General features: G+C 49.6%; 1 protein-coding gene across 14 annotated transcripts in view; it reads left to right on the top strand.

The window, feature by feature from the left end:
- The window catches only part of Atp2b2 (ATPase plasma membrane Ca2+ transporting 2), a 301832-nt gene extending 286941 nt beyond the window's left edge, over positions 1-14891 (top strand). For 9 of the 14 annotated variants that reach the window (XM_029478501.1, XM_029478498.1, XM_029478497.1 and 6 more), the window contains 4 exons: positions 1174-1385; positions 1482-1589; positions 3145-3327; positions 11573-14891. In XM_029478501.1, coding sequence (XP_029334361.1) covers positions 1174-1385; positions 1482-1589; positions 3145-3327; positions 11573-11884 — 815 coding nt within the window. In that variant the 3' untranslated portion in view covers positions 11885-14891. Of the gene's footprint in view, positions 1-1173; positions 1386-1481; positions 1590-3144; positions 3328-5041; positions 5214-8722; positions 8778-11572 lie in introns of all 14 variants that reach the window. The other 5 variants (XM_029478503.1, XM_029478502.1, XM_029478499.1 and 2 more) reach the window with 3 other exon arrangements.
- Positions 14892-19446: the final 4555 nt, after the last annotated feature.

Raw genomic sequence — 19446 nt, 5'->3', positions numbered from 1 at the left:
GAAGTAGTCATGCCCTGTCCCCGGCTGGCTCACCTCAAAGCCAGCGGTAGTGTTAGCATCCAGGACTGATGAAAGCTTTCTGTCAGGTTAGCCACTGAGAGCCAAGGTCCTGGGCCAAGCAACCCGTCCCTTCCCTGACGGCTTCTAGGAACTCCTCCTTGCTCCAGGAAGACGTCTTCATGGAGAATGTAGACGTCCTTGGGGAAGGACACACAACCAGTTGGAATGTCAGCTCCTTTCTCAGCTCCTCCACTGAGGGCTAGCTCTCCAGCCACTCAGATCCAAGTGCCTTTGCCTGTGCCTTATTCAGTGCTCCTTCATTAAAATAAGGTTCCTGAGATAATTAGCTCAGAAGAGGGGTTCGTTTGGACTCTCACTCTGAGAGGTCATATTCAGATGACTTGCTGTATTGAGTCAGGGACAAGGCAAAGGGAAGAAAAACTGCTCGCTTCATGGCCAGGAAAGCGGAGAAAGGTATAGACCAGGCCCCACAGTTCCCTTCAAGAGAATACACCCTAATGGCCTGAAATGTCCTGTCAGACTCCACCCTGAAGCGGTTCCACCACCTCCCTTAGGGCTAGGGTGTGGTAGAGCCTTTGCTCAGTATGCCTCAAGTCCCTGGTTCCATGCTAAACTGCAGATAAACCGGGTGGGGTGGTGCCTGCCTGTAATCTCAGCACTCAGGAAGCAAAGGCAGAAGGATCAGAAGTTTAAGGTCACCCCTGGCTACAGTGACTTCAAGAGCAGCTTGTGTGCTTCATGCGACTCTGGTTCCACTACCTCTCCATAGCGCCACAGCCTCGGCACCAGGCCTCAAACACATAGGTCTCCAGGCCACATAAGCTTAAGCTGTAGTGGCTTCACTCAAGGATCTGTGTCCTCTCAGTAGAGTCACCCTTCATAAGGAATGTTACTTTGTAAGGCCGCTGGCATGCCACCTTTCTCAGATGTCCACAGAAAAGGCGACAGGTCCCAAGCCATTTATCCTCTAGATCAGTGATTCTCAGTCTTCCTAAAGTGACCCCTTAGTTCAGCTCCTCGAGTCCTGGTGAGCCCCTACCAGGTCACGAACCACTGCTCTAGAGAAAGGATTGTCTCACTAAGCAGGAATCACTGGCCACACTGTGCCCCGTTCCACACCTGAGCCCCCGGCCCCACCCTCTGGCTTGGCAGGTGAGAAGATGTTCCAGATCGACAGCGGAAGGAACGCCCCGCTGCACTCACCACCCTCAGAGCACTACACCATCATCTTCAACACCTTCGTCATGATGCAGCTTTTCAACGAGATCAACGCCCGCAAGATCCACGGCGAGCGCAACGTCTTTGACGGGATCTTCCGGAACCCCATCTTCTGCACCATCGTTCTTGGCACTTTTGCCATCCAGGTACCCAGCCCCCACTTAACCTGGGCTGGGCAAGGCGGTGGCTCCCCGGCCCTCCGTGCCATCTCCGTGTCTGTCCCTCCGATCTCTGACCTGCAGATAGTGATCGTGCAGTTTGGCGGGAAGCCCTTCAGCTGCTCCCCACTCCAGCTGGACCAGTGGATGTGGTGCATCTTCATAGGCCTGGGAGAGCTCGTCTGGGGCCAGGTGTGTGGCAGGGGAGTTGGGGGAGGGGTGTTGAGCCAAAGGAAGAGGAACTACAGGATTGGTCCTAGAAGTGACATATAGCTACTGCCCATACCAGAGAAGGTCATTCCCAACACTGGGCATCAGAGCAATAGAGTCGGTTCAAGTCTCCAAATGCAGGCCACATGGGTACCAACACTCTGATTGTGACCTTTTATCTGTATTTCACTGCTGCTGGTATTTTCTTTTTTAAATTGTAGCAGTTTCTTTTAACTTAAGTTTATGTCCAAAGGCAATGCTATTATTACTGGCATGACTTGCCAAAGTGGAAGCTTACAGAAAAAAAAAAAAATGTCAGGAAGAGCTGCCACAGCTCAGAACCTGAAGCCAACTCGCTAAAAGGGGGATCATCTATTGGTATCCTGAAGGTAGTGACCTGTGGTGCCAAGCAGGGTAACATGGCCCATCCTGCCATATTAACATGTGACTTGAGGTGGTCCTGTGGCTATCTAGGCATCTCCTAACTTGACCCTGGAACATTCTTTCACTTGGTTTATTTTCTACCTCTTCCCAAGTTCTAGGCATACATACACATGTTCATGCACATACACGCATGCACGCGCGCGCGTGCACACACACACGCACACGCACATGCACAAATGCACGCATATGCACACACCATCACATACATCATCATACTGCTGACAGCTTGAAATTCCAGTCTTCTGACTCGGGACCCTACATGGGAGAAGTGTCTTTATCAGCTCTGAGCTGAAAGGACTATTCCCAAGGTGTCCAGGTATCTAGGTGACATAGGCCTAAGATGATTCTCTTCTTAGGTTGTCCCCAGGCTAGACTAAGAAACCACAGTGGTGGGCCAGGTATGGTGGTACACACTTGTAATCTCAGCACTCAGAAAGTTGAAGGCAGTGTGGTGGGCTACATATCCTGGGCCTGCATCCTGAGAGCTCCCTCAGCATCCAGGCGAATGCACCCATGAGCAGTGAGGTTGATGCCAGTACCCAGCACTGACCCTGAACTCCCAGAAAGCCCGAGTGCGTGGTCCAGCCCTTGCCTGTCCTCACAGATGTAAAGCCTCAGCCGGGGAAACAAGCTTTTCAGGGAAGACTAAGGATGACTGTGTCCCACGCGTCCAGGACTGGCCTCTTCGGTGCACACCATGCTCACTGACGGCCATCCACAGAGGGCTCTGTACAGCATGTACACAATGCCTGCCTGGGTCCTCACAACTCCTAAGCCTTATGGATAGGCGTCCAGAGCTCAGCAGGGGCACATGATTTGTCTTAGGTCACATACCAATAAGGCCTGGGGCATTCCAAGTCACAGTGGCCAGTTCTTCAAGGCCAAGTTGTTCCACTCTGTCCTTTGTGTCCAGTAAGTGGGTGGAGTAAAAAGGCTAATGATAAGACAACAAACAGTTGAGTTAGGATGGGCAGAAGGTTAAAGAGGGAGCTTTTCCTGTGTCTGGGGAAAGAAGCAGGAAAAGAAGGAGAGGGACTCAGGGACCAGGAGGAAAAATCTCAGCCCTGACCTTTGCCTGGTACATCCCTTGCAGGTCATCGCCACCATCCCTACCAGCAGGCTCAAGTTTCTGAAAGAGGCAGGTCGGCTAACACAGAAGGAGGAGATCCCTGAGGAGGAGTTAAATGAGGATGTGGAAGAGATAGACCACGCAGAGCGGGAGCTTCGCCGTGGCCAGATCCTGTGGTTCCGGGGCCTGAATCGGATCCAGACACAGGTATGGGGAGTTCCTAGGGCTGGGCCAGTCTTGGGGGGTGTGGCCAGTGTGTTCCAATGCACCCTCACACTCTGATGTGAGAGCAGGTAGCCATAGAAGCCTTGGAGTGGGCTCAGTGAACGCCCCCTATGCCTGTCATATGGCCTCAGAAGAGCCCTTGCTATCCCTCCAGCCACACACACACATACACACACACACACACACACATACACACACACACACTTCTGCTACAGAAGCAGAGTATGGCCCCAGGAAGAACACTACATTCTCAGCCTAGACAAGAGGAGTTGACATGAGTCTCACCTACCGTGGTTTTCCAGAGGGATGCCCCTGAGAGGAGAGGGGTGGTTATGTGGGCTGAGGTGAGTGTGGGTTCTGTGGTGGCTGGGGTGGCTACCAGGAGGAGCAGACAATCCTGGAGGGAACTTGTCAGCCTGGGAGCTACAGTCATCTTTACAGATAATGCCCACACTCTCTGCCTCTGTAAGCGTCTCCAAGCACTGCCCTTGATCCCACCTAGATGCAGAGCAAAGGTTAAAATCCCAGAGATTAACCTCAACAGAGGTGTCCATGCAAGCCAAGTTTACACATAAAAACATATATGCACAGTGCCTGCTCAGCCAGAAGCAGGCTTCATCTCCAGAACAGAAGTTAGGTAGCCACTGTGTGGCACACAATGACGCAGGAAGGCCACACACACACACACACACACACACACACACACACACACACGTGCACATCCCATGCTCTCCCAAAGTCCCCATGCCTAGGGCAGGTGTAGTTTATGAATGTGCTATAGGATCCAGAGAAGAGATCTCTTGCCCAGAAAGACACCTATAGAGCATCAACCCAGATCCCTCACTCAAACAATCTGGGCAAGTGATGCACAAGCCAACCACTTCGTTTCCATGGACTACAGCAAACAGCTCCATTGGAGTTCCTTGCAGCCCACAGGGACTCATGAGACTCCTACAGCCCCTGAGAGGAGGGTAGGACTACCCTGGTCTACCCACTTGCAATTTAGGGGAGTGGGGTTTTAGACTTGGGGTTGCTTCACAGAGGCCTGGACTCTCCTGCTGTGACCAGGACCCTGGCAGTCCCCCTTTCCTGTGAGGGCTGGGGTAGGTGACATTGCCCTACAGGTCTCATATCTCTGGGGGTAGAGGGGGCAGCAGTCCCCTGATGATTATAATCCTGGATAGGTGTGAGTGACTCTGAGCCTGCCTTCTCTGAACACTGTTGTGGGCCAGGTACCATGGCACTGACACCTCAGCCAGATGGATGGCATTGCCCTTCTGTAAAGAAAAGGAACAGGACTTTCTCAAGGTCACCTAGCTAATAAATTAGGAGAGCTAGGCCTTGGCCAAAGTCAATCCACCCAAAGGTCTCACCATATCACTCTGGCTCTATGCCTGAAGCCACCCTTCCATTCTGACGTCACTGCCACCCCAGCCCCTGAGCCACTATTGAGGAAAGAGGTCACACGCCGCTCCCCCTACCTCCCACCCCCCGCTTGGGATCCCCGGGGCCTACAGGTGGGCCCAGAGCTGAGCAGACATCTTTCCGAACCTTGGAGTGTGTCTGGTATTTTTGTTTTAAGTGGTGTTGTCCTTGTCGCCGTGGCTGCGGCTGTTTGTGACGTTGCGCCCGTCAGTTGTGTAGCTGTGGTGTTCGTTTCTTCTCGCAACTTGTCTCGTTCTCTCCTCCGTTGCAGATTGAAGTAGTCAATACTTTCAAGAGCGGGGCCTCCTTCCAGGGGGCCCTGCGGAGACAGTCCTCCGTCACCAGCCAGAGCCAGGACGTAGCCAGTCTCTCTAGTCCTAGTCGCGTGTCGTTATCCAATGCTCTTTCCTCTCCGACCAGCCTTCCTCCTGCTGCAGCTGGGCGTGAGTGTGACTCCTTACCGCCTCCGCTGGCACTACCAACGCCAGCTCCTGGGCGGGCAGGCGGGCAGGGGCCGGGGTCCAGAGAACATGGTGGGACAGGGGTCTCTGTGAGGCCCACGGGCTGAATGAAGGGCCACTGAAGACAGTGTCATTGACCAAGAGTTCTCAAGCAGTCATGGGGCTAGCTGGGGGTCAGGGATTGTAACCAGCAGTGGGTCACTAGAATTATAAATAGCATTCAACAGGTCTGAGTCTATTAAAGGGTCACATTGTAGTCAAAAACGTTCCATAATCCAAAGGGTTCCAGTCCCCCTCAGGACCCGAGGCCAGAGGATGGCAGTCACCAAGAGAGGCACAGGACACCACTCAATCTAGTGTCTTACCTTGTCAGGAAGAGCTTGGCCCTTGAGGGAAGGTCTGACAGTGTTGAAGCCTCTCAGGGGTCACAGTCACAGTGGGCACTCAACACAAGAGGGACCCTGTGGGTCAAGCAGTCACTGAAGGTCAGATGTCACAGCCAGGAGTGTTGGAGCACTTCAGGATCACCTGCATCCCCCCACCCCAATTCCCCTCGTACACTGAGCACATTCACAGCCTTACCAGCCCTTCTCCCACAGAGTGGAGCATACTGAAGGCCTGACCCCTTCCTGGTAGAGACAAGGCTCCTGTGCCATCTAGCTGATCTCAAGTAGAAAATAGTCGGGTACACACATCTTGCACAAGTGCCAGCTAGTCCCAAAAGAGCTGGTCTAACCTTGGCATCCTTTTCTTATATGAGAGGTAGCCTGGAACTTTCACCTCTTCTTCATCTTCCTTCTTCCAACCTTGTACTTGCTAGGCAGGTGCCCTGCCACCTGAACCAAATCCCCAGTCTTTTCTTCCTTTTGCCAAACATATCTGCCCATACCACTGCCTCTGACCTACAACTTCTGGTCTCTGGCTCTTTCTAGTTCTTTGCTGCCCAAGGCCTCAGGCACCCAAAGATTCCTCTATATTTCCTATCTGTCTCCATTCGAGCCTTCTCAAAGTACATAGAGCCCCAGTTTTAGCCTCCTAACAGACACAACATGTGTGTTACCCCAGCCAGCCTTCAAGTTCTTTGATGAGAAGCAGACTCCACCTCTTGATACATTCTAAAGTGCCCCTGCACCCATCCCAAACCAGGACACCCAGCATCACACTCCCTACCGCTGAGCAGGGAGGCTCCGCATACAGGTTCTTCCATTCGGGCCCTCCAGCTCCAGCAGGATAAACAGATCACTAGGAGCCTGCTGTCAGCCTATGCTGGTGTCCTGTGACCATCCCGTGGATGCTGCCCTCCCTGGTATAGAGGATAGCTAGGAGGTCCAATAGTGTTTTCCCACTGACATAAAATTAGTCCCAGTGCAGCAAAGGCACACCTAAGTACATGGTCTCTGAGTCCCAGGATTTCCTTTCAGAGCAGACATCCCTCCTCACCTTTGTGAGTGACCCATGCTTTCTTAGTTGACTTTCCCTTCCTCCCTGTCACATCAATCCAATTCTGGCCTTGCTTGGCATCTCCCATCTTGAAGTGTAGTCACTGAGTGTTCCCATGAAGATATCCTTGTCTGTCAGCGGCTCCTGCATCACCCTGAGTTCTGACCACCAGGAGTCTAGCTTCAGGGCACATCTTTATTCTTTATTCGTCTTGGTTCACCTCTTTCATACAGCATTCCCAAGCACCCACGTATCCTCTAAGTTTACCCTTGAGTCACCCCCTAGCTTAGCACTCACATTCTAGAACAAAGAGCCACTCTCTCATCCCAGCATCTTCTTTCTCACTCTTCCTTCCGCACCCATATAGAGCCATCAAGGAGCCTGTCCCGCCCTCACTCCTACAGGCAGGCCTGTGCACCCCACACTCTTGTCTCCAGATAAACTGATCCCGCCTTCACTCCATGTAACCCTAACTTTAGAGCAGTCACAGGAAGAAAGCCTAGGTGGGGCTCATCTACCATCTTGGCCCGTGATTCTTCATTCCCTCTCAGGGCTGAGAAAGGTTGGGCATGCCCAGCTCCCTCAGTGCTCCCCACTGTCACCTCCCCAGCCTCCTTAACAGGCCCCCACTGGTACCCTCTGCTCTCAACTCCAGTTTGTAATCCTTCATCTCATTGAACCCTTCGTTGGGTATGACCATTCCTCTGTGGAGTGCAGTCTCCTAGGAGGGCTGCCATCTGTGTGGTTTAAAGAGGCAATCTGATCAACGAGATCACAATTCGGATATCAAATCGGCATCCTGTCATCCTCTGCTTATGTCGTTTCTGTCTTCTGCTCTCCTGGGACTCGGAAGACCCTCTAGATATCAGGCAAGGTCCCTTCAGAGGACAAAACTCCTTCTTCTGATAGGAAGAAGGTCTGATAGGCAAGACAGGAAGCAGAAAGAAAGATGGGCTACCAGGCTCTGCAAGATCATCCCAGCAGAGGACAGGCCACATGCCTGTTGAGGCAAACCCCAGGAGTTATCTCTTTCTTTCATGTCATTAAACGTTGATCACAAAGGGACAGGATAGAAAAGCTTCTATGAGAGAGAGCCCACTCTGCACCCCTCCACGGCACAGCTGTTAGATGGCCCCAGGTAGACAGTATGCATGGGGAGACATGCTCAGTTGGGATGGGACCAGAGCATTTGGGAGAGAACCCAGGACAGTTGCGAGCTTTTTTCATCATGACTCAAAATTGAATTTGGGTTTCCACCCGGAGATTCAAGGCCACACCACTAATGCTGTGTACTTGAGCCCTGCTCAGCAGTTCCACTTCCTTCCCTTCACGTACATCTCACCACAAGGAGAGGAGGCTTCCCCAGGGTCACCAGATACACCACTTGGCCAAGACCACAAGCAAGGGGGGCAAATGGGAGTATGTCCTAAAGTTCTCCATACACCTCTTTCCAAACAGGCTTGACTCAATAGCACAGAAGATGGCATTAGATCTGGGAGCCGATGCTGGTGCCCACAGCCTTCCAGAGGAGAAGGAGCACCCCTTCCATCACCCTACATGGGGAAAGTAGAGAGGCTGTATCCACTGGTGTTCCTCTAGCCCACAGAGTCAGTGTACCTCCACTGGTCAACCAAGTCAGCACCAGGTTCATCCATCCAGGCCAGCCTCCTCTTCATCCTCCTCAGGCCCCTCGCTTGTCTCAAGCCATCTCTGTCCTCCACAAGCCTGAAGAGACTCCACAATGAACATTGCTTCAGCCCCACTCTACCAAGGGCAAGGCTCTACACAATACACATACATACACACACACACACACTCAGCCCCAAGTGCCCCCATATCACCTCTAGACTTGGGTTTCAGGAACTGCCAGTGTGTGCAGCATTCGTGGTGAGGAGCCATGCAGACAGTGGCAAAGAGGAAAGCTGGGTTTTCTCCTTAGCATTCTGGTAACGAGTTTGGTGCAAGCTTGGGTTGGCGAGGAAATGGCTTGCTTCTGGGGGGAACCCTTGAGCTCTCCGACTGTCTGAATATTCCATGTCTTTGTTTCCTAGAGGGCTAGAGAACCCTGGACACAGAGTTCAGCAAGAGAGAGTGAAATTTAAAGAGGTTGTGAGTCTTTACCCTTGAGCCTGAAACGACTGTGAATCAATCCCAGACGCTTGGCTTCCTTGAAGCCGGGTAAACATTCGAGTATGCGGAGCCCACCTCAGAGAAAGGCTTCTGCCTCCCCAGAGACCCCAGTGGCCAAGAGCTCCAGGTCCCTCAGACTGTTGAAAGCAAACTTCCACAGTCCCACCCAAGGGCCTGCCTTGTTCCCTGCCCCCACACCCCCACAAGTCTCCTGTCCTGAGACCCCATCTTTAGAGCAGGCAGGCCGGGGAGATGGAAGAGATTTTTGCTTTTGTTTTTGTTTTTTTTTTCTTCCCCTATTTTTTTTTTCCATTTCAGCTGCAGAGAAAACCGAGTGGAGTCTTGGGATGTCCATGGCGGGGTGTCCCGAAAAGTCTTGTCCCCACGGTCCTGTCCAGAGCAGTTCATTCCTTCTGTTGTCTCCATGCCAGGGGGAGGCAGGGAGGGGCCTCATCTCATTGTGTGTCGTCCCTCTGCGTTGTCAGTCACATGACGAGGGCTTGCCACTGTCCCTTACCTTCCTTCATACGCTAGGCATTCCAGCCAGCCAGTGTCATATGGCAAGTCAGCCTCAGAAATCAGAGCACCAGCTAGACAGATACAGGGACAGGACATTTGCACTCCCATTTTGCAGATGAGGAAGTTGGGTTTTGCCTAGTGTTTGGCTAAGCACGCAGAAGGCCCTGGATTAGATTCCCCAGTCCCCAAGGAAATCATTCTAAGAAATAGAAACAAAGAGAATAAGAAGTTCAAGGTTATACCCTGAGGCCAGCCTAAATTATATTAGACCTTCCCTTAAAGCAAACCAACAACAAAGAAAAGATTAAGCAAGCCAAGGCTATACCTTTTTACAATTATTATTTCCAAGGGTTCGATAGCTTATTTATTAGTTCAGAAAAATGAACAGTCCACAGAAGCTTCGTAGGAAATCCACAGACAAAAAGAGCTGAGAGTATCACACGGAACAGCAGCACTCAGCCTGCCTGCCTTCACTGGCTCCAGCTTGCCAGCTTCCCTGGATTTTAGCAAGCAGAGTTCTCTGGGGTCACTAGTGTTGTAGGGAGAAGGGACAGAATGATCTTCAGAAGACAAGTGGAAGTTGTAGCCCGGAGAAGGCTGGTGGCAAAGGAGGAGAGCTGACTGGGGAAAAGAGCCAGACAGCACAGCCTGAGGGGGGAAATGATCAATGGCAGCACGTTTAGAAGTGGAAAGCCATCCGTCAGCTGTGACACAGGCTCAGCAGTCAGAGCCATCTAGAACTTTCTTCTGGGAACAGGGATCTCCCTCACCAGGCCCACAGAGGAGTTCCCTGGCTCAGCTGAGCTCGAAGCTGGGACTCCAAGGACCTACCCACAACTGTCTCTGGCAGGCTTCCTGCCCCACCCCCCCATGGCCAAGACCATGTGACACTTGGCCAGTCGATAGCATTGGGCCATCTTGTGTTTTCTCTTTTGCCCTCCTCTGAGCCAGCACTGGGAAGACAGCAGGAGATATCTTTATTTCAAGTCCCATCGATCCCATAAGACACAAGGCATGTCCCTGTCCCCCTGCCCCCTGAAAGGCAGTTTAGAACATGACCAGATAGGTAGTGTAGCTCTCTATAGCCAAGGCATAAAGAATGGCCAAGCCAGGACTTCAACCTGGTCCTTCTTATTCCAAATCCAGGGCTCTCTGCACCAGCCTTGGAGACCAGAGGCCAGGCTCCTCCCATTTTTAGAGGAGAGAATAAAGGCCTAAGGACCTGAAGTTCCTGGCTTACTCACTATGGTGCAATGCCAAACCCTTGACATCCAATCCCCCGCATCCTAAAACCTGAAGGGGATCTCAGGGTTGGCTGTCCACTTCTGGCCTCCATCTTTTATTTTGTTTTATTTCGTTTTTCTTTTGGGTTTTGTGTTTTCAGAACACAAACAGAGCCATAAACCCCAAACTCCAGGAAACAAGGGAGCGCCTTAGCAAGCTACAATGGCTGGCCAGGGCTTTGAGCCCATACTCGAGTGTTTACCTCCCAAATGCATGAAGGAAAGAGGCGCTGGGCACAAACAACTTCGTTCACATTGTGCAGGCTTCCAAGTGTAGCTGTGTGTCGGTGTGTGTGCGTGTGGCCCCTGACTCCTGTGGCATGCTCCCCACCCCCAACGTCCTGTGTGCGGCTCCTCTGTGCTTCTCGGCTGCTGCAGCCCTGCACCTCAGAAAGCCTTCCCTGGCTTTGCTTTGCTCTGCTGCCTCGGCTTGATGTCCCCTTCTCTGTTTGGCCCTCGTGTGTCCTCTCATCCCACCTCATCCAACCGTCTCTCCTTTCTGTTCCCTCTCCGTGTGACCTGTAACCTGTTCCATGTGGTTTGGTTTCTTAACTGTGTGTGGTTTTTGAAGATTCACTTTTTTTTAACAAATAGACTCTTTCCTACTTCCCCTGCAACCCCCAAGCCCCCTGCATGGTCAGACTCTGCTGTGACATTAACAAGGCTCAGTCTCTCACTAGGTCGGGTGCCCTTCGGAGTGGACCATGCTCCTGTTTACAACTACCCCAAGCATCTCTGTGGTGGTGCTTTTATAGTCCCCACTAACACCATAGTTCTGACCCAAACCAAAGCCACTTAAAAACCAACTCATGGATGCCTCCCCCAAGCCCTCTGCCCTCCGTCCCCATCGATGCTCATAACACCAACGACTGTGGATCCCAGCCGCCTGCGTTCCCTCCCCTCCCCCAACCCTCCTCCAAGTCCCCAGAAGGGCTCAGCCCACTCCTGACCAAAGTGTTTCCCTTGCAGATCCGCGTCGTGAAGGCGTTCCGTAGCTCTCTCTATGAAGGGTTAGAAAAACCCGAGTCTCGAACCTCCATCCATAACTTCATGGCTCATCCTGAATTCCGGATCGAAGATTCCCAGCCCCACATCCCCCTCATCGATGACACCGACCTGGAAGAAGATGCCGCGCTCAAGCAGAACTCGAGCCCGCCGTCCTCGCTCAACAAGAACAATAGCGCCATCGACAGCGGGATCAACCTGACGACCGACACGAGCAAATCAGCTACCTCTTCAAGTCCAGGGAGCCCCATCCACAGCCTGGAGACGTCGCTTTAGCTGAGGCCCCTGTCACCTGGCCACGCTCATGGACCCGCCGCCACCCGCCTCCAGGCGCACACCCTTCTAGGCACCAACTCCCTGACACAGCAAGGAGCACTGGGCGGAACCCACACAGCAGAGAGGGAACCAGACCTTTCTCTGGCAGCCATGCTGTTTGAACTCTTTTTCACTCCTTAGGCCTTGGGCGGGGTTGCCCTGGGGTCATCTGGAGCAGAGAGTGGCGTGGATTTTTTTCCAAAACATAAAAAATAATAATAACGAATTAATTTAAAAAAAAAAAAGAGCCTTTCCAGGCTCCAGCCCAGACACGGACCAGCCATGCACCCGCCGGCCACCGTGGCCCCAGCATGAATGTACCTGGACACTATTAATCCCCCTCCCTCATTTGGTTCTTGGAGGGTTAGGGAGGGGAGTTTTTTGTTTGTTTCCTTAGGCGGGAACTGCAAACAGGAACTGGAACAGAGACTACTGTTCATTCAGTCCACTGGTCTATGAGGTTTCAAATGCTTGCCCAGCATGGTCTCAAATGTCTAGATTAATTTAATAACTTTTTGAAATCACAGAGTAGGTTTGCACCAATGAAACCCAAGAACTCCACAGACACTCACGAGGTTATATCCGTTTCTTTGTATCTATATCAACGTATACTTCTTGAAGACTGTATACGTGCGTATAGATAAGTAGATATTATATATATATATATATACATATATATACATGGATATATAAAGTTCCTTTGCCGGCATGTTGCCTTGTTTCTGCTTAAATTGCTCTATTTTAACTTATGTCCTAAAAGAAGAATGTAATTTGTTTACAAACCTGTAGATAATGTCTTTGGCTATTTGTGTGGTTTAAGGACACTGGTGGCCAAGATGCTTACAAACAGCTCGGGCCCAACAGACACATCCCCTGGATTGCATCCTTGAAGTTTTACGATAGCCATGCTCTGATTTTTGCCTGCTATTTCCGTTCAATAATGTCACTACTATGGGAAGCTCAGGCAGAAAGCCAACGGCTCCCAAGGATCCATCCTGAGGAGCTAAGCAACACGCTCGCTCACTCCACCGTAGACAAGGGAGAAGAGGAGAGAAGGCTTCCCGGGTTTGCAACACGGCCGTCCAGGTCTGGTGACGTCAACGTCTGTAGTGCACCCGGAGAAGGAAGGCTTTTCTCTCAATGAAACTCGCTTGAGTTTACAGAGAGCATTTCAGAACTGAGTTGTCTTTGGCACTGTCTGTGAGTCAAGGTAGTGTTCAGATATTACAAATGCTATTGTGTTGAATTTTTTTTTTTTTTTAGTTAGTAATTTAGAAGTTTCTTTCCTTATAAACGGCAGCATAGACACTGCTGACATACTGGATGAGGGTTGGTACGGCTTGCTGCTTTCATTTTTTTTTTCTTTTTGAAGAAGAATAGCCTTTTTTCTCTGCACTATTTAGATCCGAATGAATCTTATAATGTGTACATGGAGATGTATTCAGTGTGATTTTTAAACCAAATTGTCTTCCTGTAGTTACAATATATACTGTAGCCTTTTAACAGCAAGTCCTGCTTTCCCAGACAGAAAGCCATTCTGATATCTTCCCATATCACAGGTGAGAAAAGGTGGCTATCCCCTCCCCCAACAATAACAGCACTAGTTATCCCACTTAATAAGAGCTTGTCTGTCGGCCTCTTACTGCTAAGCACTTTGTGGGTCTCAGCTTTTTTTCATAAAAAGAACTTTTGTATTTAATACAAAGTTTGCTTTGAGACTTTTCAGCATACAATCTTTTTCCATAAACTTGTACAGTGCAAAAGACATTTTGAATACCATGACCGATGATGTCCCGTGCTTCGAGGAAACCAAACACTTTCCGCCTCACTTGTGAACTCCATCCTTCACTCTCTCCCTTCTCACAGTCGCTCCTCCTCGCTCTTCAGCCTGGCCCCCCAGCCCTCCTCCAGGCCCAGAGACCTCTTCACTAAACAAGATGACAGCCACTTGGGAAAAGAGCCATAGTCAGCTGGGAGGGCCCACGTCTGGATGGCTGTGAAAAACTTGAGTTCTTGGTTTGGGCTTCAAAGTCTGCCCATCCCACCTGGCCATAATCTTTCTATAAGGAAGAATATCTCTGAAGGATTCTGAATGTATCCAGGAATGAGAGAGAGAGCTACCTCTCCAGCAGGTGGACCAGCCCTAGATGTACTCACTGGATTCCAGTACAGATACCACCAGAGCCAGTCCATAGTACCCCTCCAAGGGAGGGAAGGAAACCCGGGGCTGCCTTGGAACAGGATAGGTTTTTAGTTTGGTTTTGTTGTTGTTGTTGTTGTTGTTGTTGTGTTGTTGTTGCTGTTGTTGTTTGATTGGTTTGGGACTTTTGGTGGGGAGTCCTTTGTCACATTTTTCATCCTGCCCTCCTTCATTCAACCATACATCTATGACCTCATTCCATGCCACCAGGGTTCTTGCGCTTAACAAACTGGGGTCCTCGGGCTTTGGAACCAGGCCTCCAGGGCAAAGAGGAAGGGGTTCTCTGAGCAGAGCCAGGTTCTCAGACAAGGAGCAGAGGAAACTAGCAAAGAGGCCTGACATTAGCGCTGGCTTCCCGGTGTCAGGAATGAGGGATAGCCTATGCCCCAGCCCCTCACTCTCACACTCTTCCATACACACACACACACACACACACACACACACACACACACACCTACACAGGAGATGGTTGGTTTGCAGAACTCACTGTAATACACAAGCTTGCACTTCTGCGTCCTATATCTAGCAGCATGGGATACGTTTGGCAGTTCACCCCATTAGGGGGTCAATAATTTATGACCATTCATCTGTTTTTATGAATTTTTTTATCTAGACAATAATTGTAAATAAAGAATTCACCGTCTCTGCTCATTTAATACTATGCAATGGTTATGTTTTCCATGGCTGGCTCTTCTGGCTCACATAGGTGTTTCTGATGTGTCTATGGTATTTTAAAAAAAAAAAAGAAAATCAAGCAGAAATAGGAAATCTACTCTTTTCTAGCGTGGCACCGCCCCCTTCTTTCCTGTCCTCTGCACTCTGTAAGTGCATCAACTCCCTAGCCTGTCAGATAACTGAGAAAAAAACAGGTGAGCATCCACAGGGGACCTGAACTTTGGCTCTAGTTACTTCAGAGTCACCCATCTGTGGAGGGGTAGGGAGAGGCTCAACTTGCTGCTCCCAGCTATCCAGGATTGAGGAGCAGCCTCCATGTCTCCACCCACCCATGCTCTCCTATCCTCAACCCAACCACAGCAGAGCTGACTGGAGGGAGGTGCCCTATTTCTGAGAGTGGATGTGGCACTGGCTGCTCCCAAGCCAAAGCCCATCCTATCCTGGGTCCTCTGGTTAATAAAGAACCACTGTGTCCCCATGCCTGTTGAAAAGCCACCTTTGCCTTCTCCTGATTTTTTACACAGACTTCAGTCCAACTCTAGAATTTCTCTTTCACTCCCTTATCTGGCACCAACCACATGTTCTAATTACTGTCCCTCTCAAGCATGTTAGTGTACAGCAGGGGAGTAAGTCCCTCTCCCTGTTCACAAGATTTCCCCACCCCACCCCCATCTGTTCTTCTGAAGAAATACTAAGTTTTGCCAGATCCTCCAACCATCTCTTACTCCAGACTCTGGCCCCTGTTGCTGTATGTGCCACCCCCACCCCCATTGTAATCACTGTCCATTGATATCCTCTCTGTGCAGAATTCCTATGAGAACAGACAAAGAAACACCCTGAATTCTGGGAAGCTATCAACTTACTTGTCCCCTAAGCCCCAGAATTGTCGAGAGAGACCACCAAGCCCCACCTAACAAGTCATCTCCTGTGGTTGTCCCAGAGCAAGCCCCCATATGCTCCTTGTCTGGATGGGAAAGGAAGACTTCTCCCAGACCCAGTACTTGGACAGAACATTCCAACTCATCAGACCCACACAACAGAGGGACAGAGGGACAGTGGGACAGAGGGACGTTTTCTGTCTGCCTTTTCTAAACTGGCTTTTGGTCATTTTATTTGGGTTATTGGGAGTCATCTCTTATTCAGAGTTTTAACACCTTTGGGATACAAGAATGTCTTGCCTGGATGTCGTTGCACCCTTGATGTAGCTATAGGAGGTTGCCAACTGAACCACACACTGACAAGTTTTCCACCCAACTCTCTCCTGCTCTAGTACCTGAAGCCCCACCCTTGGAGAACCCTAGGAGTGAGGATTCTTCTAGAAGCACCAAGGCCACAGTCAGACCCTAAAAGTTCCCATGTGTTTTCCAAGGTCCAAATGAAGCCCTCTGATTTAATATAGAGATCCGACCCACCCAAGGCATGGGACCCCAGGCCCTGGGTAGCTGCCATCATCCCCTGCTCCCAAAACAAAAGGTTTGAGGCTGCTTGGGCCCTTCCAGGCCCTTGGTCTGTTTTGTAACGTCTGTGGTGCTCTCCCTCCAGGGCCCCTCCTCTCGGGGGGTCACCACACTCTGCTATCTCTCGTGTGCACATCTTTTATAACGGAGTAGCGAGGGAATGGTGCCGCCTCCAGCTTCCATAAGCTGCCTGGGCTCTGGGGGGGCTCTGGGACAATCGGGGCTGGGAAGTGACTGTGCTCTTATTGTACACTCTTTATTTCTCTGTATCTCTGGCTTGTGCTCTTTGTAACTAACAGGATTTGTCTGCCTTTTCAACACTATACTAAGCAATAACAATAAATGCACACATGGAAACGCAGGCATGGTAAACATCCCAAGGCCTTTTTCCGAAGGACAGCTGGGTCCCCTCTCTCTATGGATTTGAACCTGGGGAAGTCTCTGGTTGGGAAAGACATTTTGCTCTAGATCACATCTTTGAGCTCCCATCACCTGTGGGAACTTCTGTGAGTCATTAACCCGTCTCTGAGGGAAGGCTTGGGAGGAAGGGTCTCAGGAAGAAAAGAGTTACTCAAAAGCAAAGTAGCAGGGAGAAAACTATGAATGGCCTGGCTGTTGTCTGGGATAAACCAGAGGAAGAAGGCAGAAAGTGTGGACACAGATTATAGGTGGCAGCCCTTACAGAGGTGGAGGGAAGCCAAGAGGATCCTGGTACCCTAGTGTTTTCATTTATATTCTATTGCTGTGACAAACCACAATGGCCAAAAGAAACTTGAGGAGGAAAGGATGTATTTGGCCTACATATCCTAATCATAGTTCATCACTGAAGGAAGTCAAGGCAGGAACTCAAACAGGGCAAGAAATGGAGACAGGAATGGAAACAGAGACTATGGAGGAGTGGTGCTTACTGGCTTGTTCCTCCTGGCTGCTTTTTATACCTCGCAGAACCACCTACCAACCACAGTCGGTTGGGCCCTCCCACATCAATTCTTAATCAAAAAAAAAAAAAATGCTCCAACAGACTTGCTTAGGGGCTGATTGAATGGATGCAACCACTCAACAAAGTGCCCTTTTCTCAGATGACCCTGACTTGTGTCAAGTGGGCAAAACAAAACTAAAAACAAAATTAAACAAAACTAACCAGCATACCTAGGCATTTGAATCTGGCAAGCCTCTCACAGAAAAGGAAATATGCCAGACTGGGAAACAAACACCAAGTTATAGACACAAAATCCTAGCTCTTCACAGGCTGAACTGGTCCCCAGGTCAAGTATCAGTGGCTCTGTCTAACTTCTGAACACAGTTTCAGTTCCAAGGTTCATTTAATCCAACATCAGTTTTCAGAGTAGGTATTACAGGTTGAGCATTCTGAATCTGAAAATCTGGAACTTTCTGAGTGCCAACATCATGCCACAAGCAGGAAACCCCATGCCACCAAACTTTGCTCTGGGCACAAAATTATTAAAAAAAAAATATATATATATATATATATATATTCCAAGTATATGTAAAGAATGTGTGTAAGCATATGGAAAGAATGTGAATTTTCTATTCAGACTTGGATTCCATCCCAGAATATCTCGTGCATATGCAAATGTTCACAAAACCAAAATGAAGCACTGTTGCTTTCAAGTATTTCAGATAAGAGATCCTGAACCTGCACTGTGCTTCACTTAGCAGAGAAGAAAGCCACTCAAAGAGGTGAAGAATGAGCCCTTAGAAGTAGGAGATGAGGTGCTGACAACATTCCATCTGTAGCCAGAGTTGGCCCTCTAAAGCTTGATCATGCCATGTCTTTCAGTCTACCTGCAAATATCTTAAGTTGCTGTTGCTTATCCTAGATCCTCAATGTCTTAGGCTTCAGAATTTATACCAGGAAATTCCCTCAATAACAGTGCCTTATATTTACATGTAAGATGCCCGTTGTCAACATTTTTCACTGGAGAAAAGCAAGGCTCAGAGAAAAAGAACTTGGCCCAATCAGTTGAAGGATTAGTGATGCAGCTACAGAGGGGCCTGCGCCTCGAAGAATAGAAGGCCAAGGAGCCCCCTCAACTTTCTTTTCTGTTTTACCCTAAGTATCATTTCCTCAAATCCCTGCAAAAGTTCTCCATTGGAGGAGGAAAGAGATCTCAAAAGCGCTGTGGTGGTGATAGCGAGGGCCAGGGGGGAGGGCGGTGTCAGGATATAAGGCTGCCACTCTCCAGGCCCCTCTCCAAAAAGCCTTCACACTCCTTGAGTCTTGGCATCTTGCTGGTAGCTATCTTCAGCCAAGGTATTCAATTCCAGTTTCAACATATGATCAGAAAGATTTTTTTTTTCAAGACAGGGTTTCTCTGTAGAGCCCTGGCTGTCCTGGAACTCACTCTGTAGACCAGGCTGGCCTCCAATTCAGAAATCTGCCTGCTTCTGCCTCCCAAGTGCTGGGATTAAAGGCATGTGCCACCACTGCCCAGCAAAAGATTTAGCTAATGGGAGTGGAGGTTCTACTCTGGGCCAGTTGGCTTCTAAGTGTGGTGGGGAAATGTGACCATGTGCATCTGAGGAGCTGCCCTGGGGCTCTGTGTTCCCCTTTCAGTGCTGTGTAAACACCAAAGCTAGGAACAAGAGTTTGGGGAGGTTCCAGTTGCTCTCCCTTGAAACAATCAGACTCCCAGGGACTAGAGACTCTCTGTCTTGCCATCCCTTAAGAAAACTGGTGCATTTATGTATACTATCATATCATCTGCTAACAATTTGACTTCTTCCATTTCAATTTGTATCCCCTTGATCTCATTTAATTGTCTTTTTATTCTAGGTAGAACTTCAAGTACTATGTTGAATAGATAGTGAGAGAGTGGTCAGCCTTGTCTTGTCCCTGAATTTAGTGGAATTGCTTTATCCATCAACGTAATTTACCATATAAACAAACTGAAAAAAAAAAAACCCCACATAATCATCTCATTAGATAATGAAAAAGCCCTTAACAATATCCAATACCCCTTCATGTTAAAAGTCTTAAAGGATTATGGATACATGGTCCATACCTAAACATAATAAGGCAATATACAGCAAGCCAATAGTCAACATCAAGTTAAATGGAAAGAAACTTAAGCAAGACCTAACAAAGCACTAGCCCAGTCTACTTGAGAAATTAACCTTTACGATGGTCATGATAAGCCAGCGGGACCCAGAACCCGCAGAAAAGGAGG

Source organism: Mus caroli, chromosome 6 (assembly GCF_900094665.2).
Source record: "Mus caroli chromosome 6, CAROLI_EIJ_v1.1, whole genome shotgun sequence".
Classification (NCBI taxonomy): domain Eukaryota; kingdom Metazoa; phylum Chordata; class Mammalia; order Rodentia; family Muridae; genus Mus; species Mus caroli.
This window is presented reverse-complemented; position numbering and strand designations above follow the sequence as displayed.